The 27,447-nt window shown below is 35.8% G+C and overlaps 1 protein-coding gene across 3 annotated transcripts in view; it reads left to right on the top strand.

The window, feature by feature from the left end:
• The window catches only part of LOC145673141 (sialate:O-sulfotransferase 1-like), an 87,562-nt gene extending 61,332 nt beyond the window's left edge, over window positions 1–26,230 (top strand). For all 3 annotated transcript variants that reach the window (XM_081742558.1, XM_081742557.1, XM_081742556.1), the window contains exons 3-6: window positions 7,241–7,437; window positions 18,761–18,864; window positions 21,701–21,842; window positions 25,453–26,230. In XM_081742558.1, coding sequence (XP_081598684.1) covers window positions 7,241–7,437; window positions 18,761–18,864; window positions 21,701–21,842; window positions 25,453–25,844 — 835 coding nt within the window. In that variant the 3' untranslated portion in view covers window positions 25,845–26,230. The remainder of the gene's footprint in view (window positions 1–7,240; window positions 7,438–18,760; window positions 18,865–21,700; window positions 21,843–25,452) is intronic.
• Window positions 26,231–27,447: the final 1,217 nt, after the last annotated feature.

Genomic DNA, 27,447 nt, shown 5'->3' with positions numbered 1-27,447 from the left:
TCTACTAGTTCTTGGCATCCAAGCAGTCCATTTATTGTAATATACCATGTAAAATAGTCTCGTATGTGATGTACAACAAATGTTACATTGTATATTATGGACATTACGGAAGTTAGAGAAGAAATATTTGGAGAGCTTCGAAATGTGGTGTTGGAGGAAGATAGAGAAGATAAAATGGACAGAGAGAGCAACAAACGGAGATGTTTTAAAATGGATAGGAGAGAAGAGGACACTTCTAGCCACCATTCTTCGTAGAAAGGACAATTAGATTTGACACATCTTGCGAAGAAATTGTCTTCTTAACACCGCCATTCAACGAAAGATGGAAAGGAAGAGAGGAATAGGAAGAAGAAGAATACAGCTGATCCAAGATTTGGAAGATAGGAGAAAATATTGGGATTTAAAAGAGGAAGCTGAAGATCGAGAAAAGTGGAAGAAATATTTCCAGGCGAAAATCTAAAATTGAGTTTAAAAAAAATCCTCATCAATCCCAGGACCTGCCGAAAGGCAGAATAACTAATAATAATAATAATAATAATAATAATAATAATAATAATAATAATAATAATAATAATAATAATAATAATAATAATAATACTCGTAAATCGTGATACGCTGCAACACATTAAAGCCTCAAAATAGTTAGGAAAGCGAATAATCCAGAAGTTATGTAGCCCTATTGCGTTCATGGGAACGAAAACAATAATTATAACTATGCTAAATTACTATAGACTGCCAATTGTTCATTCATGAAGAGAATTTATGAAGTTCACTTTATCGCAATAGTTTTATACAAACTACATATAGGCTACGGATAATAGTTTTATACAAAGTAGGTAATCAATTATTATTATTATATTTGAAGTACAATCAATATCACGACATTAGTTTTAATTAGCTGAATTGAGCTGAAAATTAAATCTTGATCTCGAAAGATTAACTATTAAGTTTATGCGTTCTATAATTTTCTAAAGTAATAAATGCTGCAATTGGTTTCAAGGCTGTTTCTGAGTGAATACTTTCTTCAAAATAATATTAAAAATTATAGAAAGATTTTCGAGACATTCGAGTCGAGTCGAGATTTTCACGAGCAGTCTCGACTCGACTCGTGTCCCGACTCGAAAAATCGAGTCGAGAAATACGTTTGTCTCGACTCGTCTCGAATTTTACAACGTGTGTCTCGACTCGAATTTCGACTCGAATTCGAGTCGAGTCGGGTCGAGATTCGAGACATGTCTCGACTCGAGCGCATCCCTAATTGCTTTGAAAGTTCGCCTTTTATGGGACCAAATACATGGAAGTCACAAGGTGTGAATGATCTGGGCTATAAGGAGGGTGATTCGACACTTCCCACCGAAACTTTGTTAGAAGTTCGCACGTTTGTTGTGCTGTATGCGATTTTGCATTATCATGCAGGAGGACAATGCCTGAATTTTTACCACACACTTCATGCAACTGCCAATAGATTTCAGAGTAGTTACACCTTTTCGCACACGAAAAACGAATCTCTGCACGTATTTCCTATTTGGACACCACTTGCAGCTGTCGAGACATGTTTACGACTGATTATCAGAACATCTTCACTTGCCACGTGAAAGCCGCCACATCACACGAAAAAATGAAATGAAATCTTTAACGTCCCACGGTTATGCCGGTTAGGCTAAAGGAGAGGTGATAATGAGAAATGAGTGAAATGGCGGAATGATGAAAGTGGGAGGAAACGGGAAAACCCCGAAAAAAACCACGAGCACGGTGTTTGTCCACCACAAAGTCCACACGGCGCTAGCTGGGATCGAACCAGGGACCCCAAGCACCCGAGGTGAACGCTCTACCACTGAGCCCCCGCGCCCCCGCCACGTCACACGATACAGCTACATGTCTGCTTTGTTGTCACATAGTTTCAGCAATATAGCATTTGACCGAAAATATTTGCGAAAGAGTGCAACTAACTTTCTGACTGGCCCACGTAAATAATAATTATAATAACAGAATGAGAACACAAGTTTTTGATTTTTATATAATCATATCCGTTAAGACAAAGATACCTCAGTGTGTCAGTCACGCTCCCTGTTTCCTATGGTACTCAATGCGGATTCCCAGTATTTTCGTAGTACGTACTACTTTTCACCCAGTGTATATTGAAATCTTCGTCCAGAAGAATCCTTTTGAAATTCACTGGTTTTTACTGTTATTATTTCACTGCGATGCCAATCAGTGACGATGCAATTTTTAATTTCTTGGGAACTAGCCTGGGCAATAGAAAGTAACTAATAACTTGATAAAAATTACAAACAATGCTTTAAAAAGGAGAAAATAATTATTTTGGTCGGGTAAAATGAATGTCTAAAAAGGAAATAGTCTAAATGCATTGGTCACTCTGCCTAAGGTTGAAGTTTTTATGTATATTAGGGTAGTGGTTTTCTCTACTACGTTGTAATCAATGGGCCTCGTGCTTGATGCCATGTGCTTATGTCCTCAGTTATACAGACTTATGATGGAATGTACTCGTACAGTGCGCAGAAAAAAAAAAACTGCAACATGAGCATGTAAGTTTATTGTGAAACTACGCCTAACAGTGCAGGAAATCAACATAAAGTCTAAGTGGCACGAATCACGCCAGCAGAAACCTCGACGTCCTTTGCTGCACACTTATTTCGGAGCAAAAGACTCCGTCGTTTTACAATAAACTTACATGTTCATGTTGAAGGTTTTTTGCTGCGGACTGTACAAACATCCCTTATACGAGTACATTAAACTGTATCCAATGCTTTTAGTTTTAGTTTCATATCTAAATTTTACCCCACCAATATTATTATTATTATTATTATTATTATTATTATTATTATTATTATTATTATTATTATTATTATTATTATTAATAATAATAATAATAATAATAATAATAATAATAATAATAATAATAATAATAATAATAATAATAATAATTTTAAAAATATTTAGCATATTTGAAGGTGCTGTTGTTGCTGTTGCCCATTTTGTTTTAATACATGAAGAAATTCTTTATATTTTGATCAAACGTTTTAGACTTTCTTGTGAGTGGCAACGACCAAATTGTCAGTAATGAATTCAGTACTCATTCACGGCTACACGTGGACTTATTACTGCGTTCAATACACGTTTATATGACAGGATCACTTAAAAGGAAGTGGATCTGGAAAGGTAGAGGAACGCATGATGTCACGCCGTACCCCGCGCCTATCTTTGCCCATTGTAATTTTTTTAGAAAGTGAGAGGACGCTACAGATATTTTCTGGAAGTGGGAGGACGGCGTCCCCCCGCGTTCTCCTGCACTTTTACCCCTGGGTGTTACACAGTTACATTATGTAGCCTATACTGTATTATGTGTGCGAGTGTTGGATAAAAAGTAATGACATTATTATTACTATAATTCGTACCCGGCTTTACGCACAGAAGATCTGTTACATCCCTTCAATGTAATTGTCTCCTATCTCTGACACTTTCTCCCTCACGTATGGAATGCGTCGTATGTCGTCAACGCGTCTTCGTCGATGTTCCGCATGGACTATACTGTAGAACGGATCATGACTTCACTCGTGTCATAGTGTTTCCAGTGGTTATTCTCTTATGCTGACGAAAAAGTCGTAGTCGCACGGGTTCGTATCATGTGAATATGGTGGATGTTCGAGTATCATCCACTGCTACTGACGCAGGAGTTCCGCGATATTGCTAACCTGCGATAGCATACTATGTCATGATGGATGATGGGAGTCCGTATTCGATTGTGCCATTACTTTCTGCATAGTGTAGAACGAAGGTGTCGCAAGAAGTTATAGTAGGCTGCTTTGACCGTCTATCCGTGAGGTTACAGCATAGTGCAGAATTAACCTATAGGATATCGTAAGTCATAATACACATCACCCACCATCATCGTAAACAGGGCACACGTTCTTTGGGCGAGGAGAACCAAGATATTTCCATTCACTGAATTACTACTTCATCCGTGATTCATACGACCGAGTCCAAGTATCGTCCATAATGGCACTCTTTCAAAGAACGTCTTCACTCTTCAAGAAAGTAACAGTTCAGCGATTCCTTGTTACAGCTCTGTGATTTGATGCGGTATCCCAAGAATGTCGTGGAGAATATGTAGCAATTTGCTGACACAAGGTACCTCCATGGCTTACTCATATACAGTCCATTTGATGATCCGGATACACCGGAGATGCAAGGGGCTGAGTTGTGTTGGGTGTCGTCCCGATGACGCAGTCTTAAACGACATCTATATCTTCACGAAACACTTTCACCCATATCGCTGATCCCACACCATTACACGCTTCACGAAATCCTGAAAATACTGTTGTGCACTGCACCCACATGCCACTTCAACGTATATCATACATGTTCATTTTTCCGAAACATATTGCTATGGCGATTCCACTTTCATTCTATACTTCACGGCTCTGCTGGTTTTGATTGAATAACACAGCCATTACCACTCGCAGCACTTCTTCGTCTCACATTCTTTTTATCAGCTACGGAAGTTTTGTAGCGCTGAGATGAAGGTCGAGAAGATAAGCAAAAGAGATAAATATAATCAATCTGAAGAATATTTTATAAATATTATTTTGAATTTTCTTCTGATACGGATATTTTTATTTTTATACATAGTGTTCAAAAGAACAAAAATAGATCTACTAAACATTTTCAACAGGTGGAGGAGTATTTAAAAATCAATTTAAATGAAAGAGGTACGATATGAAACTAATAAAAACTGCATATTGGAATGCCAGAAAAATACAAATGCAACAACACCTGCATATTGAAACAAAATTGAAAGCTAATGAGATACTTGAACATGGTGTGATTTCACTAGTGCGACAATGTCAAGTCCAATCTTCGTAATGCACATTATCATTTAAAATACTCAATGACTTTTTTTTAACAACTGTCCAAGTTTATTAAACAAAATTAGAAATCACTTTATTTTTTATCATATGACCCCAAATTAAGGGAGTTATGAAGTTTTTAAAATTTTCAAACGGCCTCCATTTTGAAAAAGTATGAAGGATCGGATTCGATATTTGTAACAGGCCCGTAGCCAGCCCAAAATGTAGAGGGGGCGGTGGAAGTTAGAGGACCCCAATCCAACAATGTTATAGTTCATCACCATATTATAGTTCATTTGCAAGCCTACTGAGAAGATTTTAGGGGGGGTGCTGTAAAAAAATTAGGGGGAGATGTCCCCCTAGACTCCCCGTGGATACGTGCCTGATTTGTGATATGAACTAACCAAATTTGGTTTCAATCCATTCGCTTTTAGGGAAGTTACTGTATCCACTATATACAAGAAATGGATTCTACTATTATAGAAATAGATGGATGTAGTGAGATCTCTGCAATAAGTATATTAAAAATCCCACACAAGCTTATTACAAACCAGAAATTATAAGGGGATCGCTGGCAAGAGGATATGTTAAAGTGGGGTCGTGATAGAAATTAGGTTGAGAACCACGGCTCTAATATGCTCAGCCTAAAAGTGTTAATCGGGGCGTGGCGTATATTGTCCTGCAACTGAAGAAATCCCAATAAAATTCAAGAGATAGATGTTGGTAATTTAAACAATCATCAGTACATTTCTATTTAAATGTTTTGGTCATTGTTAAGCGACTTATTATTGGAGCCGTTGCTGAGGTGTAATATAAGCACAACAGTGAATGAAGTGTAATTATGTTAAATGGTGTACGAATCAATTTGTCTTTCAACTATCTTCTCTTGAATTTAACTGATTGGAAACACATGCTGCCGTCTATTGCCATCTGGTACTTCGTTGCGTTAACTGATATAATGAGCACTTAGAGAGACAATGAAGCCAATGCAATTGAGTTTCCCGTTAAACAGAAATTTGCGAAATTTGCACGAGACGAGGAATTTAGAAAGCACCATAATTTTTGTTGCCCTTAATAATGGTAAAAGGTAAGAGTAAAGCTGACTTAATTTTCTATATTTTTCTGATGTTTTCTACAGTAGCGTCATTTCAGATTTTGTCAGAAGGGGAAGCAAGATTTCCATCGACCTAAGAGTTTCACTTTTTTGTTAGTATATAATCTACATATTTAAAAATGTCTGTTTCTCAAAATACTAGTTTGGAGAACTGCCCAATATAAGATAAATTGTTCAAGCCCCATGCCGTAAGCGTCGGTGCACCACTGATGGACAACTAGCGACATCTCGCCAAAAATTGGAGACCCCGCAGCGATGATTCGCGGTGTCCCCACTTCCGTTGTGAAAATTTTACCTACCACCAATGACCCACCAGCGGCAAAGATGCGACGAAACACCAATGAACCACAAAATTACTTTCTCAAAATATGTTAAATCGCCTATATGCGTGATTTGTTTACATTAAGGTGAGGCTAAAAACACTTTTAAAAAAATTATTACTCCGGTGTAGGCGAGAACCACCAACCTTATAATTACTAGGTACTTTTTCCGACTTCGCCACGGAAGCAATGATCACCTCGCTTGTATTGGAATAAATCGTTGAAGTCTTTTTAATTTGGCCAATCAGAGTTCTCCTTTAACCGTGTATATTCGACAATTACCGTTTGGGGTCAGATAAAATGCGTTCGCCGTGATTTTATAACAAAATGATGCGCGTTATTTATTTCATAGTTCTTCCATATTCATTTTCTAATGATCGATAACAGTTGCCATCTAAATTCATACAATTATACGCACTCATCTCAAGATTTTTCACTTCATGATGTAGAGGCAGAAGTTACTCTTGACCCCTGGAACTCACTTTAGAAACAATTTGTCAGGGAAAAAATATATAATAAGAACCACATGCACATGACTGGCAATAGTTCGTGTTGGTCCCTTCGCGATTATCCTTAACTAATCGAAGAAGTGCGGACCAAAATGAAATCTTCGCTGCTACGCGGTGGTTAACTTCAACACCCCGACTCTAGGTATCTGTTTCGACTTAACGAAATCCTGCCACCAGTGGCATACTAGCAGCAATCATTCGACGCGTCGCTATATCGACAATTGACATTTACCGGCAAATGGGCCACTAGGTGTTGGCGACGTTTACGGCATGGGAAGTTTAAACCTTCCGTTCTTTCAACCATTAAACCACAACGCTCGTTTTTCGAGCTGACAAAAGTCCATAGAAATTTAAGTTAAACTAATGTAACAACATAGTATTACATTGTTCTAATAATTATGTTATCTGACAATGGTTATTATTCTTCAGATCCCATTTCCCTTGGTGGTTTGAAGATCCAAATTGTAGTGCCTTCTCCATTGAGTTTGCAAAGCCACATTCTCTTCCGATTCGAGGACTTGTCAGTTTTCCTGGAAGCGGAAATACTTGGACTCGATACCTCATCGAAGCTGCCACTGGAATATACTCAGGAAGTGTCTATAACGATCCACGCATCACCAATAAAGGTAGGCATAGGCCTATTTACTTAGCTACTACTGTAAATTTAACTTGTGTGAACGGGAGGGTATAATCATAGGGTTGCTCTCGATGAGACAATTTGTATGACAAGATAGAGCTATTCCAGTAGAAACAATTAGGTTTCCGAGACAAGGCGTCACTCTCCGACACCTATTCGAGACGAGACAACCTCTATTCCTGTGTCGCAGGCAACCCTAAATGCAGAAGTTGTTGAGTAAGGAAATTAATGTAATGCGCCGCTATTATATAGCTGAGCGACGCATTACAAAACGTCCCTGAGAATGTTTTAAGGGATACCGGTCCGTATCAGATGATTTAGAAATTGCCAAATCTAAAATAAATTACAATTTTTCGAATCGAAATTGATAAACAAATTGGGATAATATCTATAGTGAAAGAACTATTTTGTGAAGTAGTTAAAAATATGTGTCTTGAGAAATAGTGAGCCTCGGATCAAACATCGAAGCTATACCAATTGTAATTTATATTTTATATTTTGAGTTAAAGTAATCTATCAGATAATATGATGCGCAGTTTCATGAAACAATAACCTATAAATTATTGGTTGATGCCTCTATGTATATGTATTGAGGAGATGATTCTAGTGTTTCTTTTTAAAACAGCCCTCTACGAAATATAATGGAATAAATGATTTTAATAATATAGAAATAAATATAGAAAGTGAATACATGTATAAATATTATAAGAATATGTGATGAGTAAATGTTGATTATAAAGTATAAAATTGATGAAGAGGCTTCGAATAATTGAATTGATCTTCAATTAATCTATATACATTAATACGTTGTTTTATTGAAAATGCATCTTCAAGTTGATATTACAAGGAAGGTAGACTGCCATGTACGTTTGATATGGGTAGAAGAAAGGATAGTATTCTCACTGTTGGAGTCTCCATCCACACAACGAACCTGAGAATTCCTAGAAATTGTAATCACCCTGTTAAACTATAATGAAAAGTGGGATTTTACACTAAATTCGGGTTAAGTTCCAAAGTTGGTCGTCCGTTTCTAGCAAAATTTTGAAAATTTACCGGGAAGAAATTGATAATTTGCTCGTTCGGGTGCTTGATAATATATAAGGAGATCGAAAATTTTGTTTGTTATATATAAGCGGTTGTAAACATGGAACTATTTGATATGTTTCTATATTTCTCAGATTCTTTCCAATTAACTTTAACCAGTTCTGACGAGCGAAATGCTTGGCTTTAGATCAAACTAAACCAAGTAAAGGGGGGCCTGTCTTAGAGTACGCTAATACTCCTAGAGCAAATGGTCTACACCTCAACTACAAACTTGTGAGTAAAGGTAGCCACATATTGATCGGACGACAGGGCAGCCAAGCCGAAGCGCGTACATTTAAGAAACCGTAAACAATGGAATAAAATCTTATATCGCATATTAACCTGAATCACTCTCCAAAGTTGTGATTCAGACACTGTCCATGCCTTGAAACCTCTCTCTCTCTCCCCATCTTCTCATGCCTTCCTCTGCCTCAGCTTGGCTGTCCGGTCCCTTTGGTCAATATACAGCTAAAATATACATAGTTAAAAAGATCTTAGAACATTATTGGAGAAGATATGGTATTTTAAAAAACATTAAAAGATATGATGGAAGAAAAACAAGGAAGGTAGAAAAATATATTTAAAAAATAATTATATAATTTCTACATCAATACGAAACTCCTTAAGGAACATAATACAGGGTTATTCAAAAAGAAAGAACAGATTTCAAACATTTATTTCTTCCAAACTACAAAAGATAGAAACATGATTCAAACGTTACTTGATTAAGAAAAGTTTACAATTTAAACAGCCCGGATAGAAGTTCCAATCACGGCCGCATTGGCGCTGTTGTTTGTTGTTGTTTGCCTGTAGTGAAATGGCGGCGTCACCACAGGAGAAGTCTTTGTGTGCTACAATTGGCAAAACTTGAGTCCGTTGTTGCAGTTCAGCGAGCATTTCGCCGTCAATTTAATAAACAACCGCCGCATCATAAGCAAATTTACGAGTGGCATCGAAAATTTGTAGAAGATGGTTGCATCTGCAAAGGGAAAAGCACGGGACGTCCATGCACATCGAACGAGAATGTCGAGCGTATTCGTACACTTTACGAAAGGAGCCCAAAGAAATCCACATCACGAGCAAGCAAAGAACTTATTCCTCAACCAACGGTATGGTGAGTTCTAAAACATCGTCTGCACATGTAGCCATACAAAATGCAGTTATTGTAAGCATTGCATCCTGACGACCACAACAAAAGGTACGAATTTTGCATTAGCATGTTAGGTAATATGGAAGAAGACAATTTTGCTCAATGATTAATTTTTTTCCGATGAATCCACTTTTCATCTTTCTGGTAAAGTTAATCGCCATAACGTTAGAATATGGGCAAGTGAAAATCCTACGGCAGGTATTCAACACGAAAGAGATTCACCAAAGATGAATGTCTGTGCGATATCTGTAACCAAAGTTTATGGGCCTTTCTACTTCATGGAGAAAACTGTGACAGGATTAACCTATCTAGACATGCTTCAAAACTGGTTATTTCCCCAACTTGAAGATGACTCAGATGACTTCATCTTCATGCAAGATGGTGCCCCGCCTCATTTCTCTAACCACGTTCGACGTTACTTGAATGACACCATTGCAGGACGTTGGATTGGAAGAGGAGGAGCAGAAGATCAGCTTTATCGCCGGTAGCCTCCCAGGTCTCCAGATCTTATTCCGTGTGATTTTTATCTATGGGGTTACGTAAAAGACCGTATTTTTATCCCTCCTATGCCTGACACTCTTGAAGGTCTACGACATCGAATTGTTGAAGCTGTGAATTCGATAACTAGAGACCAGCTGATTCGTACGTGGCAAGAAATGAGTCACCGTTTTGACATTTGTCGTGTAACACACGGTGCTCATATTGAATGCACACCATAATTACTAACAATAAATTGTAAACTTTTCTTAATCAAGTAACGTTCGAATCATGTTTCTATCTTTTGTAGTTTGGAAGAAATAAATATTTGAAATCTGTTCTTTCTACTTGAATATCCCTGTATATGGAAACTTCAGTAATAGAACAATATTATGATAATTTGGTCTGGTACTTTGTGGTGGATAAACACCGTGTGCGCGGGTTTTCTCGGAGTTCTCCCGTTTCCTCCCACTTTCTTCATTCCACCATTTCATTCATTTCTCATAATCACCGTCTCCTTTAGCCTAACCGGCATAACCGTGAGACGTAAAGCTCAAAGATTTCATTTCATTTTTATTTGGTCTGGTAGAGGTAGAAACCGGATCCCACTAGCTCTTAATTTAAGTAGCTTCCTATTTACCTCAGATCTTGATGTAAATTTAATGAGGTTCTAGAAGTATTCTTTGATCTAATCGCCTCCAAGGATAAAAGTGAGTCTGAAGAGGTAGAGGGACGCATAACGTCACGCTGTCCCCTGTGCCTATCTTTGCCCATAGTTATTTTTAGGAAGTGGAGGGATGCTAGAGGCAATTTTTGGAAGTGCGGGAATGACGTATTCCGCGTTCCCCCTGTCTCTAACTCTGATCGCCTCCCTCAATTTGTACATGCCAAAGACGCCCATGGATTGCAATATAGTTTCTTATTAAATATTTTACACAATAATATCATAACTTGAGCCATCTGTTTCATATATATGAGATACGCTTCAACTCTTCTTAAGCGAATTTTCAGCAGCAGTTCGTTGTACTGAAAAAAAAAAAGAAGTAAGTGATTTTTTTTACTATGTTGATAATGACATGCTTGTAACAACCAATGAGAAATAGAAAACTATTCAGTGTGAGTTTCATATGTAAATGTCTTGTCGTTTATTACATCGAAATTATTTATAGTGCTTAGTACAACGGACAGTTCAGTTTCATTTATTATACATTGAAATTGCACTGGTTTCTTAAGTTTTGTAAATTTCGTAATTTTAGATTTACTAATATTTACGTCTAAAAAGTCACTTTGGTTCCTACTTGCATTCACATCTTGTTGAAATTTAGTACAGTCATTTACTATAGGGGCCGCGGTGACTCAGTGGTAGAGTACTGATATTTGCTTCGATTCCAACTCGCGCCAAGTGAGCTTTTCGGTGGATAAACACTATGTGTGGGAGGTTTCTAGGTATTCTTCTGTCCCCCCACACACACACACACTTTCTTCATTCCATCATTTTGTGCATTCTTATCACCGCCTCTCTTAGCCTCGAAGCATACATGGTGGGACATTAAGGTTAGTTTAAAGGGAGAAGTTTTGCCGATAGATGTCTCTACAATCTTCGTATCTCTCTCATGCATTTTTTATCTTTCACGAAAATTCACGATCTCTTTTACAAATTTCAACCTAGAGACTTCAAATTTTTAGAAAAGGAACTCCATACCCTATCGAAGGCAACAATCCGTGCCGATTTTTTTATTTAGAATTTTCTTCATTATTGAAATGGTTTTATTGTTGAAATGGATATCGAAACCTTTAACAATATAACAATATAAAAGAAATGGTGAATTTTTGTAAAAGGTAACAAAATACATGAGAGATACGAAGACTGTAGTGACATCTAGCGGCAAATATTGTTCCTTTACACCAACCTTAAACCGGAAAAATGAAGGAAGAAAATCATTTATTGATTTTATACATGGAAAACGTTTGAGACCATCAGCGTATATATAACACCAAATAGCTGCAAGAATCAAATTAGTTTGAAAGAAAAGCACTGTCTTGGTGGTGTTATGAACTGTGCAAACGTATACTCAAAACCTCAAAATAGGTATTTTGTATCCATTACAGGACTTACTTCATTCTTATGCGGTTTTTCGAAAGTTAAAAGACATTATGTGTACTAGATTTGCAGAGATAGCAAGTACATGCAATTTCGGATTCTTCTTCTTCGGTTTTTTTTTTTTTTTTTTTTTTTTTTTTTTTTGGCTCTGAATATTATGTGCATTTCGTAACAGAACATGTGACTCAATGTTTGTCCCAGAGGCGAAGAGGGGCCACAAGTAACGTGAAAGTAAACCAGCTCACAGTGAAAGTTTTGGTTGTTGGAAAATCCACCGCTAAGCATTATACTTACCGACAATCATTGTATTTACAAGGAAGAAAGAAATATGTAAACAGAGAGAGAGGGAGAGAAAGAAAATTTACCAAGCATATGATTAAAAAGAGGAATCAAGTAAAAAAAAAAAACTTACTTTGAACCATTTAAAGCAGTTACCAACTACAAATATTTGTAAAACGTTATTACTATTAGATTAGAGGTTAGCATCCTGTTTCAGCAGCGAGGTTAAATGAGACGTGGGCCTACAGTTTAAGGTGGAAGCTGAACCACTGTAATACATTTAAATTTTAATGCTCTGCTACCTGAAATCACACGTGGTATCCCATGCACCAAATGCGCACGAGCTAGCCACTAGCCCTTTAAGAGTCTTCATCTCGGCGAAATTAAAATACCGCTAATTTTACAGTAATTATGTGGTAGCCTATCTTCAAATAGATAAATGATGATCGAAATGTGGAACAAGAGCGCCCTAGACAATATTATTTTACATGAGAAACCGTTATCACGACTCACTTATCTGCTTTCAATTTCGAGCCATTTTGAAAATCGGCATTTATTTTCGCGTTTCTAAACAGCTGAAAACGGAAAGTGACTAGGTGACTTGTGATAACGGTACCTCACGCAAAATAATATTGTCTATGGCGCTCTTGTTCCATATTTCAATTATCTTTTATCTATTTGAAGATATCACATAATTACTGTAAAATTAGCGGTATTTTAGTTTCGCCGGGATGAAGACTCTTAAGGAGAGTAAGAGAATGATTGTATCAACATGATGCGCCACATATCGCTCATCAAATGAAACAATGTTTGTAGTTATACAGGGTATTGTAGAAATTTGATCATTTGGAAGGGTTTATAGCCCCTTCTTTCCTTTGGTCTTACATTGATTACTTTTTGGGAAGGTATTTAAAAAATGTTGTTTACTATGACAAAAACAAGCATTATAAGTTCTTCCAGGCAGGCATTATTCCAGTAGCGCACAAAGAAATTCACCAAGGGAGAGATCCAAGCACCGAAATTCATATCGTTTCTGGACACACGCCATTTTTGCATACATATCTTAATTTATATCAACTGTTTAGCTTTCCATAATATCATGAGGCCGTGGGGGTGGGGGGTATTAAAATCCGAAACCATTGCGTACGCCACTTTCCCACTTCATTAACAGCATGAAGCCCATTACTATTTTAAAGACTATTTCGTAATGTACGGCGTCTTATGATATGGTGCATGAAAGAAAAGGATTGGTAACTCCAGCTCTGCTGAAAAAAGATGTAAAACGTGTTGCCAACAACATTAGTGTGCAATTATGTTTGAGTAATTTTCCGAATAAAAGTGTATTCCACGATTTTTGTTACACTGGATAAAATTGGCTTCAATCCTGCTTTACACTGGATAAAACGGCAAAATATGGTTTAGCCCCTCCCTTGATCATATCCTGGATCCGCCCCTATATATATATATATATATATATATATATATATATATATATATATATATATATATATATATATATATATATATATATAATGTAGGAACAGTCGTACATCATCTGGTGTATTTTGGTACTCACAATGTTGCTATCAACTAAGTAAATGTCAGAAAATTAAGTTTTTTAAGCTGACGTCATCAAATGCTATTTAGCTGTCAACCCATAATTGTAAACACAACATGTCGTTTTATTTCGATATTTCAGCATATATCATGTGTGAAACTACAGAAGAAGTTCTAGAGGTATTGGATCTCGGAAACGTTTCCGGGCGAAGAAAGAGGTTTCATTATTTTTGTTTTTACACGCAATGCCCCATTACCCTTCTCACGTGTGCCCTTACTTGTTTGACGTATTTCACTTCTTCAGAAAAAAAAAAAGCCAAAGAATCACACTTTCTTCGTGAGCAATTCACATTCATGTCACATGTTTCATTCCCGAGTTATAACAGTTCAAAGTTTACGGGACAGGACTTTGTGAACACTCTGTACACACAGAGTAAGAAGCGTTAGGAATCAAAGGTTAGGAATCGAGTTCGTTGATGGAGGTGATTTGTCAACCGGAAGTGGTAGAAATAAAACCATTTCTGGTTTTAACGTTGATTACTATAGAGCAAAAAACAGTAATACATAGCAAGAAACGTTTTCTGGAACGAATTAAACGTTTCAAGGCTACATATTCCGTATCTACTCGCTCTTCTGAAACCGGATGAGGTTGAAAGCTACTACCACGTCCGGTTTCAATATTAATTGACAAAAAATATCACGCCATTAGTACTTGGAAATGTTAAATATAATATCAATCGGTTGTCATGGCGACACGAATGTTTTTGAGTGAGGAATGAAGGATGAGGGGAATGCATTGTTGAGATTGGAGACGGTGTGTAGTTTAAATTTGTACTACTGCCGCCTCCTGTTTCCTCTCAAGTAAATCATAGTTTTGTATGTGTGTGTGGAGTGATGGGCTTGGAGAAATGTGGAGAATTGTTGATAAGCAAATGGCAGCGGAGAAATTTCCATTGTTGAAAATTTAAAAAAAAATCAAACTTCAATTTCCACGTTGGTTGCTCTGAAACAAACCAAACTCTTTCACGTAGTGTACTTTGCGACACTACTAGGTTGTATTAATAAGAATATTATAATCTGAAACGTCTTGTCTGTAATTTTAGTTAAAGTAATATATATATATATATATATATATATATATATATATATATATATATATATATATATATATATAGTTTGGCGTTTTCATAGGCATTGGCGTTCCAGGCATTCACTCGGTCCGTGTGGTTCTTCTTGGTTTGTGTAACCTGTGTAGATTTATTTGCAAATGTACCGAAATACGGCCCTAAAAAAATAAATAGGTGTACCACACGGATTGGTACTGGTCCCTTGTTCCAGATTAGTGCTAGAGATCACTATACATAGTGACTATAAACTGTGGAATCAATGGCGATTTGTTTCCTGATGTTATTGTATATACAACAGGAACGCTCAGAGACTCAACAATGGAGAGCAACTGGGGCACGTGCTCCGAGCGCTTGAATGGAGTATCTAAAAGGGTAATATGTTACTTCAGAAAAAGGAGAAGGTTCTCATTTCAATTCGTTTATTTATATATTGTGGATATGTTCACGCATAATTTCGACATAGGTGCACTGATTCATTATTATTATTATTATTATTATTATTATTATTATTATTATTATTATTATTATTATTATTATTATTATTATTATTATGTTTGAAAGCCGCCTATGAACATACTCTTATACCTTCTCAGTGTTCGCGTACAAATTTCTTTAGGGAATGATGTTAAACTTTAGAGCTAGACCATTAACACCTCAACGGATGCTATGTTGAAGTCGATTTAAGATTTTTGTTGATAATAGTTTTATAACTATTCATCTAAAATTTCACAAGCTCAAGTCGATAATAAATAATGAGTATTATGTAAGATCTGATGTCACACATTAAAAATATAATATTGCATTTTCTTTTCTCTGACCACAGACATCATGAACATTGGTAGAAAGTCATTCTACAAAGATATATTCACAGTCTTCCCCACCCTTCTCGGTCAGAACCAGTGCCGGATTTACGTATAAGCTAAACAAGCTAGGGCCCCACTCGCTTGGGGGCCCAAAAAGAAATAAAGAAAAACTGATTGTAATGTAATTTCCTAATAAGATAAAGCGCACATACAACAATGGTCTTTGTTATTGTTACGTACGGCTTTCATAAAGCGATAAGGCTCCATTTCTTATCCCCACTTGTAATGAAGCTCCTGTTATCCAGCCCTGCTTATGAAGCCCCTGTTTCCCAGCCCTTTTGTAATAGGCTCATGCTTAAATTTAGATATCAATTAGGTCCATAAATTAGCATATAGCATATATTCGAACCTAAAAAAAAAGGGGAGGCGACATGTCACTGAAAAAGAAAGCTTGACGTATAAAGAGCCCCTAAAGCTTGACGTATAAAGGGCTCCTTTTAATAGCTTAGGGTCCCATCAAACCTAAATTCGGCTCTGGCCAGAGCGTTGTTCTTTACTTCGCCCAACAAGCTTTAGCCGGAGGTACTGGATACGATTTCGTGTTTGCTTCAGGTGACATAAACCCTATGTTGTGGCTTGCAGCCTGAGGCGCCATTGGTTAGATATGTGTCCCCGGTATTGAATACGGGATAAGACTTTTGAAATGAGGACTAAATCCATTTTACTTCAACCTCATGGCCTTTGTCAAATGGACAACGAAATTTTGGATATTTGCGAAACTCTCGATGAAAGGATAACCATTTCACGCTTGTTCCGGATTCTTTTAAACGATTGGTTGGACATTCAAGGGAATATATTGAGAATGATGACGATCAAATAGCATTTTTTCTATTAAGGTTGTATCCTTATCTACAGTTTGTTTATCGGTTTTACATACTACAGCTTCAATGACGTACTATTTCGTGTGTTTATAAGTAACCTAAATTCCTTCCTCAGGCTTATGTGAAGTACACTTCACTATCTATAGCAAGGATCTAAAGAAAAAAATATTCTCTGAACTTACTTTTCATAAGACAAAAAATAAACCATCTTCAGACCTACATAGTGTATATTGACTGAGAAAGTAGAATTGGAGCATGAATTTCAAGTAGAAATTTTCTCATGCTAATTATATACGTTAATACGTTTTTCCTTATTATTCATTAGTCTTCTTGCAGTTTTTTCAAGGTGAACACCCAATTCTAATGCCTTTTATACTTTATTCTTCTGAGAATACTTTTTGGCAACTACCCAAGAGTTGACCTCCTTTTGTAGTTGCAATAAAAATACAGTAGTACTTGCATATGCATTTAGTTACTGTTGTTATTTTGCAACTAACATACTGTATATGCACTTGGCCAAAACAGGATGCAAACTATCAACCAGTCATGTAATTACATTCTTGTCTTGTATGTAGTGGTAGTAACACAACGAATACTCGCTGCGTTAGAATAAAGCTATTCTGCTTATAATTTCTATTAAAATAATATAACGTAACATTAATCGTCCATCTTTTATTTTGTTCATTTTACAATTATAATTTCTACTGAAAGTTGGCCTTCAAATTTAACATGGTTTATTTATTCGAAATAAGTATATTTTTGAATTAACTGATACTTGTAGGAGACAAAATAGTGTGAGTTGAAAATGCTTAAGTAGGTATAAGTAGAAAATAGACAAAGGAAACAATACAATAATGAAATGTATTTTATCTATGGAAATAATAACAATTTGTAATAGGAAATATATCCACCATCATTAATCACCAGCCATTTTCCTCAGTTTTTACATTAAAAACACTGTATCAAAAAATATTTACGTATAAACTCAGTGATATAGATGACTAGGACCTGGTCTGCATCCGGAGATATAAAATCTAGGTTGAGGTTAACAAAGAAAGCAAGATGTAAGAATTCTTGAAGATACAAGGTTGTTAGAAAAGAATTGTGCAAAATTAAAGCGTATTTGTTTTGTACTGAAACAACATAGAAAAGCAAAATTGGTCTGAAAGATAAATAGAGGAAGGTAGTAAGTTGTTGTGGACATTACAAATGTTGGACATGAATATACTGGGTAACACGGCTATTCACTGTCTCCTTCTATGTTTCTAGTTGAACAGGATTTTGCACGGGACAGAAACATTGTTTATTTATGATATAAACAGAAGAGGTGCAAGAAGGCACAGTAGCTCAGTGACAGAGTACTCAACTCATATGTGAGAGGTCCGTAGTTCGATTTCCGGCCACCTAAATTTATGGTGTCACTAGATTTTCTTGATGTCTACTTTCTCCCACATTCTCATTCCGCCCATTATTTAATAATAATTCCTCTTCATTAATCACCAGTTTCTTTTAGGCCAAAGGCTATAAGCGTAGGACGGAGAACTAGAAAATTCATTTAATTTCATTTTCGGTAAAGGTATAAGAATCGTCTAAGGTACACTACAAATATCATAAAACTATTATTTGTGAATATGTAGTGTGCAGTAACTAAGGTTTGAAATACTATTCCATAGTTCGACAATAATTTTGATTCTTACTCTTTCCTATTATCAATTAAGCAAATGATACTTGTACAGTTTAAAATATTTGAAATTACTGCTAAAAGAAATTAACAGTAATTTAAAATCTCTGTATGCTTCTTATGTCTCATGTTCATCCACTTGTACTCTATAAGAATTTTGTTTTTAATTGCAGGAATGTATGGAGAATCTGTGCCCTTCAACAGTGGAATGACAATCGTTCAAAAGACACATGGATGCTCTACGCAACATATCTCTCGGAGATTACCACAAGAACAGGTAAGAGTGTTTCTAGACCATTTACTCCAAAAGATGACAAAATATGAAAAGGGTACAAGTGCATGAATTTCTCTAAAGTTCTAAACATTTGTATTATGAGGAAATACGTTATAAGCAAAATTAATTAATCAACCAGGGCTTAGAACTGAATGGCACTGACCAGGTTATGGCGTATGTTGATATCCATCTCATTGAAATGAGTACAAATGCGAAAGTTTTATTAAATAGCTACAGGAACATGGATTTAGAAGTAAATGCAGAGAAAACTTAAGTATACAGACACTCGCCGCGACTTTAATATTACAAATTATGAATACTTAAAATGTGAAGTTATACTTTCGATAAAGTGGATACTTTCAAATATCCAGGATCATCATTATCATTAACAGATCAAAATCGTAAATGAAGAAATTAAATATCGACTGAAAACAGGGAATTCGTGATATTATTCAGTTCAAACTCTCTGTCGTGTCGAAGAATTTGAAGCTTAAAAATATATAAAACGATAATTATACCTGTTGTACTGTATGGTTGCGGAACATGGTTGCTTACTTTGGGGAAAGAATACAGACTAAAAGTATTTGAAAATATGATTCTGAGACGAATATTTGCACCTAAGATAAACGGGAATGGGGAATGTCGGAAACTTCATAAAGAGGAACAGCAAAATTTACACTTAGTATGTCAGGGTCATTAAGCGTAAGACGCTCAGGTAGGCAGGTCATGTATCCAGAATGGAAAAAATAGGAACTCTTTCAAAATTTTAACTGAAAACCCGATCGGAAAAGATCCAAAGTTGAAATAATGGGAATACAAAGTAGAAACTGGATTCATTTCGCTTTAGAAAGAAGTCAATAGAGAGCTCCTGTTAATATGGCATTGCGCCTCAGGATTCCACAGGTAATACAGTTAGTTGGTTAATACAATAATCCGTTATATATGTACGTACTTATCAGACATAAATAAATAAAACAGATAAACATAAAAGAAGGGAGAAAACGTTAATCTTCTAATATATCCTACTGGCAAAGTAGGAAATCCAAGTATTGTCAATGAAGAACTAAGGCTGAAAATATAGTATATCCAAGAAAGAACATAATAATAGTAATATCGGCCCTATGATGTGACGTAAAGATTCTTATGTAACAAAAGAAAGATAATATCTTTAAAAAATGATTTAAATTTCAGATGCTTATGAAACACTTCATGTCAAACTTGTTGCTTGCCTGTCGAACTGCTTCCTTGGTGCACAGGAAAATTTGCCGAACATAACTATCCACTATCTCCTTTGAACATGATATTCTATCAGTCCTTTTGCCTTGACAGAGACAGCATCTTTCCACTGCTCTGAGTTTTTTTCTTAACCATTTTTTTTTACGGCTGCTGGCCTAAACCACAAAGTCAATACTAACCAAAATAGCTTCTCCGAGAGTGATTCTGATGAGAAGTACTATACAAAAATCCAAATTACTCAACCCAACCCTCTGTAACAACTTTTGGGATGAAAGTAGTTTCAGTCAGAGGAAGCGTGCTCAGTATTAAGAAAGTACTGGAACACAGAATAATATTGTTTCAGTAGGTCAAAGTAGAGGCTGGATGTATGGTAGCCGTACATAAAAGGGTGTCATATTCCGACTTTAGGTCAGGAACAGCTGTATATGTACATGACGGAGGTCGTGAAGGTGTGCAACAGTTCTACAAGTTTAGTGCATAGGTCAGGTGGCAAGAAGGAATCGATCTCCACTCAAGCCCAAATCGTTGACGCATTTGCCAGTGCTTCTGATGATCATGTGTTCCCCAAAACCAGTTCATGACTGAATAGTATTGGGTTGTATACTCGGATGACAGTAACGTATTTCCATTATCTCCCGATTACCGTTGTGCCAAATTATGTGGTGTGAGAAACATCATGATTGGGATTAAGGGAAATGTGATGTGATGATTTCAGAATAATTACGGTTCTGTGAGACAAGTGATTCTGGACATCACATGGTGTGGAGAAAATGGGAAGCACGATATCATCTAGAACATATCCGTGAATGTGACAGATATAGGCATAGTTATGGTATGGACGAGCATAATAGAAAATGAAAAAAAAAAATCACTGCACACCTTCGACACAGGATCCGTGAGCGACATTCTAACGAGATCCTGAAAGGGTATGTTCGTCTTTTCCATGATGCAATGGTTTTGACTTTGTTTAAATGGTAGACAACTGGCGCCTATATGAAACTGCCCAAGTTACAGAGAAACTGGAAAGTGAGGACCTGAGTACACCAATCATATCCGTTGACCAGCGTATTTCTCATACAATAATCCCATTAAATATGTCTGGGATGCTTAATGGGACTGCACAGAGAAATCCACTACTCCGGATCCTCCAAGCTCTCCAAACTGATCTTAAGAAAGACTGGAACAACATACCCCATTCCCCCTGTTCACTCTCATCGACAGCATACCAACCAGATAAGCAAGACACTGTACGGTCCGAAGTGGCCATATATATAATTAATGTTATCAGAACTCTGCACTCATGACAGTTTGTATTTTATGTTCTCTCTCTATACAGCTTCCCACTTTTCTTTTTTAAATTTGCCACGTCCTGTCTTTTCACATTACAGGGAATCACAGCAATTTTTTGACAATATAGTTGGACTAATGTCTGTACTCATATATTGGCCACTTCATGTACCTGAATAATGTTCTTAAAACTTATGAGTCAATATGTGTTTGTTTCCATCAATTTTTAAGCAATATACTCAGATCAGTGTATAATTTATATTACTTTACTGTTAGATATTTACTAATTCTTTACATTTGCTTCCTGTTGTTATAGGTTGTGAATAACCATATGAAGGAACTGAATTGTACTGGCATATTAATTATCCGTAGTCCGTACTCAGCTATAATAAGCAGAAGAAACCTTGATATTGGTGGCCATATAGGACTCGCACCTTCTCATTATTTTGAAGGCAAAGGTAATATTACTGTACTTTTAAGGGATCTTTAAATTTTTATTAAATTTTCATTAACTCGAGGCACAAGGAATGAACTTCTTTTTAAATTCTAGGCCTGGTCACTGCTTGGTGAAGGATGTACTGGGCAAAGGGCAGGAGTTACATTTATTGAAGTTGAAACGTATTTATATTAGGATAGTTTGCTCCAAAAGCATAGATGGACGGTTATTATTATTATTATTGCTTATCAATAACAAGAGCCTGGGATCAAATTGTGAAGTCAGAAGCATATGAATGTTATCCTTCAACTCCATTAGATGAGTGATGGTACGTTTATAGCTAAATGTGAGGAGCGTGATTTAGGAAGATAGGGGACAACTGCCCTCTCGTCGAGTTTGAGAATTTTACTTTTTAATCAATAGTATAGTAACATAGTAATGGAAAAAGTGAAAGTACATTTATCGGTGGAGAGACATTCTTCTTACTCCTTTTCAAGTAAAACCTGAAATGATACTGCTGAATGGCACATGAAATATCATACCAATTACTTAATGTACTATGACTATGCTACTTTAAATTTGATGTTTAAACTGTGTGACTGCTGAAGTTTGTAGAAACTCGATATTTGGGATCACAAGTTGGAATTAATCATAACTGCAATCACATACATTAGTTGGTGAAATGGTGGTGAAGGGATGGGTTGACTATGAAACATGTATTGCCGTTTGTGGGAAATAAAGGTAACGAAGATTTAAATATGTTTTCTCTCATTTTGGTCGAAGGTGGATTCCATACAAACAGACAATTTACAGAGTTACACAACAGCTTGAAACTCATCGTTGTGTGTTGGCGAAAAAACAACAGTGCCCTGCTAATATCCGTCGGAACCAAAACCATCCCAATTCAAATCAATAAGACGGGCTACAGTTGATTTACAAACCTCTTTGTCGGTGTTTACTGAGAATTCTGAAGTCAGATATTAACTTGTATCATTGAAATGTGAAACCTTGGGTCGAAAACACGAACAAGCACGAGAACTTGTTTCCAAGTTGTGAGACAAAGTAGCGCCGTGTTAAATCTATGTGTTATTAGGGACAACGTCTGATGAGGATCTTGGCTAGAAGATCGAAACGTCACGTGTAAATGTGTTTTTATATTAAATAAGTGCAGTCTTGTTCAGCAGTGTGTTTATTTTTCTGATTTTATTCGTAAGACGTTGACCATGATTGTGTGTCAGTATAAAGAAGTAACTTAGAATTATTACGTTAGAAACTATTCTTGAAATCATAATTGAAGTAGGTCAAACAAGTTGTATCTATTTGCTATTTCATTATCTGCGCATGCGGTACGGATATAATAGTATCTTCACTATTTATTAATCTCTACCAGGGATTACACATAATGAAAAACAATAACCTAATTTCAATATTGACAGATTCAGTTAGCATAACTATCAATATGAAAGATTGATTTCCAAAATATAAATAAAAATTATTAAAGTTGTTTTCTAGAAAACCGGACTTTGGTTTTCACTTTAGGATATTACCGTTATTTTGAAGTTTTTTTTTTTTTTAAATACGTTCTGTAGAATCTCATGAAAGCCTTAAAATGTAGAATCCAACATGCATGCAGTGCAATATGAACGAACAGAAAAATAGACACCAAAAGTATGTATTTCAACATGAATGAGCAATGAAATATGTACATCGATTGGAAAACTCGAATTCAATTTAATTCTCCATCATCTCTCCTATTATTATTCAGAAGGAACAAATGTGAAATTTGAAATATACTGATTGAAATCTAACAAATCTTTCAAGTTGTAATGAAGACGATGGACAAACCGTAGAAGACAGAGTGGTTATCTGTTTTTTAGTCCAGATCAACTTTGTAGTCATTGTTATTGGAGATTTTCATTGCATTACCCTTTACCAATTCCGCTGTTTTATAAAAAGAACAGAAAATTTTACGAACATTTCGTGGGATATACTTTTTAATAGGAAGGGAAGTAAATTCACTCCTTCATTGCTGACTGATTTCAACTCAAAGCAGTAGGAATTGTGAAAAAGCCTCATAAAACGATACAGTCACTATATTCTGTCAAAATGGAATTATTTTTACGAAAGTTATCGAGTTAAATTTCTTCTAGATCATGATGAGATACTTTTTCACTCTCAACTGATTTTAAACCCAAACAGTAAAAATGGTTGGGAAGCAGACTCAGAGAAATATAGGCCTACTATATGTCATATTGAAAAAATCGAAGACTTTATTTACGAAAATTATTTTTTTAAAGTTTTTTCCAAATAACAATAGAAAATTGTCGTCGAACATAATTGCGGGGGGGGATTAAATTCACGTCGTTACTCTCCATCAGTTTTAAGTTCATATACCGGGGATCATTGGAAAGTTTCAAAGGAAATATGCATCACAATGCTTCAGAATCATATATATATATATATATATATATATATATATATATATATATATATATATATATATATATATATATATATATATATATATATATATATATATATATATATATATATATATATGATTGCACCAATAAATACCAGAACATTTGAAATAAATTTGAATTTTTTCAATGTCTTCAGGCATTTGTGGTGTGAATGAGGAATTACCCTGGAAATGCTAGATGTCTGCTCTCGGTGAATCCTTTTTCTTCAACCTTTAGAAAACTGACTTAAACTATTGCTTTTGCAGGGAAAGTGTTGCTATTTTCACTGCTCGCTTCTCACTTTAGATAATGTATATTTACAACGAAGGAGGGGTGCATGTGCACCAATGCACCCCATAAATCCGACTCTCTCTCTCTCTTTCTATATATATACATTACAAAATATATCGAGCAAGATATTGTTAAATGACAGGAAAGAAGGGGGTAATTTATCCGCCATTCTTGATATAATTTTACACCAAAGAAGTGGGGAGTTTTGAAAAACTCTGGAGAAAGCATACACCATATTGTATCAAAATAGGATAATTCTGGTGAGTTATCGAGAAAAAAATATTATCATCACAGCATATTATTTAAATAAGGAAACTTCGAAATTTGGGGTGACTTCCTCCATTTTTTCCTGCTTATCTTTAAACGATTTCTACCAGCCAATGAGATTCTAACAGTGTAACTAAGTTTATTTTAATAGCATTTATGAATATGTCCAACTGTATATAATTAGTCCCTGCAACTATGAATTGAACTATATTTCTTCTGTCTATATCAGAATGTTGCGTTTTTTATGTAAGTTCTGAGTAGGGTCTATAATACATTTACTTATTATGTATTTTGCAACTAATGCTTCCACAGAAGCTGACTCCCAAAAGGGTTTTGCTCTTTACTTATGGTTTGTATGCAATATGGTCTGTACGAAAGGACAACAAATTATTATGATTTCGCTTTATGATTTCACATTATTGTCATCAGTTTAGAAGAGATAGGATTAAGCAAGATCGTAATTCGCATCTTGGCTAAAATGTCAGAAATTCTTATCTTGGACAAATCAGTGGCTGATAAGCCGTTAGGCGAGATGGCCACTCTAGAAACATAATGGACTATATGTTATTTGGTATATCTGTTACTCGAATAATTTAATTTTCTTTCTTACAGATTGGGCAAATTACGTGAATAAAAACGTTGATGAATGGAGGGAGTTATATTCTTGCTGGCTACGATCTTGTCCTCCTGACACACTTCTTGTTGTACATTACGAGAAACTTCGGAAGAATACACAGGAGGAATTAGTAAGAATTCTGAAATTTTTAAATGTTCCTTTGCATCAGAAAAGAATACGGTGTTTGTTACGTCATCTCGAAGGCTATTTTCATAGGAAATATCACATAGATCTTGAAAATCCATATCCAAAGGAAATTTTTGAAATAGTATTTGATTCAGTGTTACGGCTAAACAGGACGTTAATAAAATACAAAAATGAGTCCTTACCTGTGCATTTGTATCCACTTTACAACAAATTGTCCACCAATGGCCTTGAAATGCAGTGATTTAAGTTTATAAGAATATGCAGTTTAAGCTTAGAACATTGAGCTAAATGTATAAAAGTCACTAGTACCTGTATAAGAAGAGTATTTTTGAAACTTTTATCTAAGTCCAGTAGAATGTACTATGTATACGAAAAAAAAGTATCAAAATGTACAGTTGAATATTGTAAACGTCGTGACAAACATCTTGGCATTTGAAGGCGGCGCTCTAAGTTCCCTTTAAGTGCTCCTAACAAATGCGAGGCCAGCGGTATTGCCAAGTTTATTTTGCACACATCCTCTGCTACCAGATCGCGCTGTAATTCGTCTGCTTAGCCATAGCCACACCCCTTAGCATTCGACAACGTCGCGTCAGAGCTTGAGTTTTATTCGTTTAGCTGAAATGCCAAGATGTTTTTCACTGGCTTTAGTTTTTTTTTTCTTATTAAAGACTGTGACAAACATCTTGGCATTTCAGCTAAACGAATAAAACGCAAGCTCTGACGCGACGTTGCCGAGTGCTAAGGGGTGTGGCTATGGCTAAGCAGACGAACTACAGCACGATCAAGTGACAGAGGACAAACGTGGATGTGTACAAAATAAACGTGGCAATACCGCTGGCCTCTCATTTGCTAGCAGCATTTAAAGGGAACTTAGAGCGCCGCCTTCAAATGCCAAGATGTTTGTTACGCCGTTTAGTTTGGAAATATTGACACATGATTTGGTGTTGTAGTGTTTGATAGAAGTATCGAAACAAATTGCACCATAGATTGTAATAATTTGTAATAAATGTTTTGGAAGTGTTGAATCTATAGGAAATGATAAGGGATCAAAAGGGAAACTACTGAATGCAATTTTAAGTATTTCAAATATGTTATAATGTAGTTCGTTTATACAGCTCCTCTATTTTGAGCTTTGTATGTTATAGCCAAGACAAGAATAGGAATAGCAACATTTGGCGAATGGGTGAAATGTAATTATTATTATTGTTGTTATTACTTTGTGAAAGTACAAACACGAAGAAAATTTCGTGCTAGTTATATGAAGTCATATGTGCAAAGATAGAAAATTTTGTGAAGAAACAGCTTACTTATGCTTAACTTGTTGAGATAGGCATAGTTACTTGATTGGTGCTACCATTGATAAATGTAGTATATCATTCCGTGTATTAAGCCTTGTTATTGAAATATCAAACATTAGCTTGTTAACATTTTAGAAGCGTTGAAACGAGTTGTAGATTGTAGTATTTCATAAGTAATCCTTTAGAAGTATTGATGCCTTTTGTAAATACACTCATCCCTTGTTTAAACGCAATAAGGCAAAATATCGGCCTGTTCTTGCCGATTGCCCGTAAATTCCGAGACTAACGGGCACATTCCGTAATAGTTTGCGTCAACGCAACGCAAAATGTGCCCCTTTTTGGGCGATAATCGGTATAGTAGTTACAATGACTTTTTTTTTTTTGCGCGTTCTGTCACGGTACGCAGAATTTTGCGAAAACTCCTACGGAATGATTCCCTAAGTCTGAAGTGGTTAATATCCACAAATACTATACTTTTAATCAAGCATGCTATCCAATCTGGCAGTGGAAAATACCTGTACATTATAATACAATACATTGTCGGAA

Source organism: Thermobia domestica, chromosome 16 (assembly GCF_964235325.1).
Source record: "Thermobia domestica chromosome 16, izTheDome1.hap1.1, whole genome shotgun sequence".
NCBI classification, from domain to species: domain Eukaryota; kingdom Metazoa; phylum Arthropoda; class Insecta; order Zygentoma; family Lepismatidae; genus Thermobia; species Thermobia domestica.
Note: the sequence above shows the minus strand (reverse complement) of the source record. Positions and strands in the feature narration are given on the sequence as shown.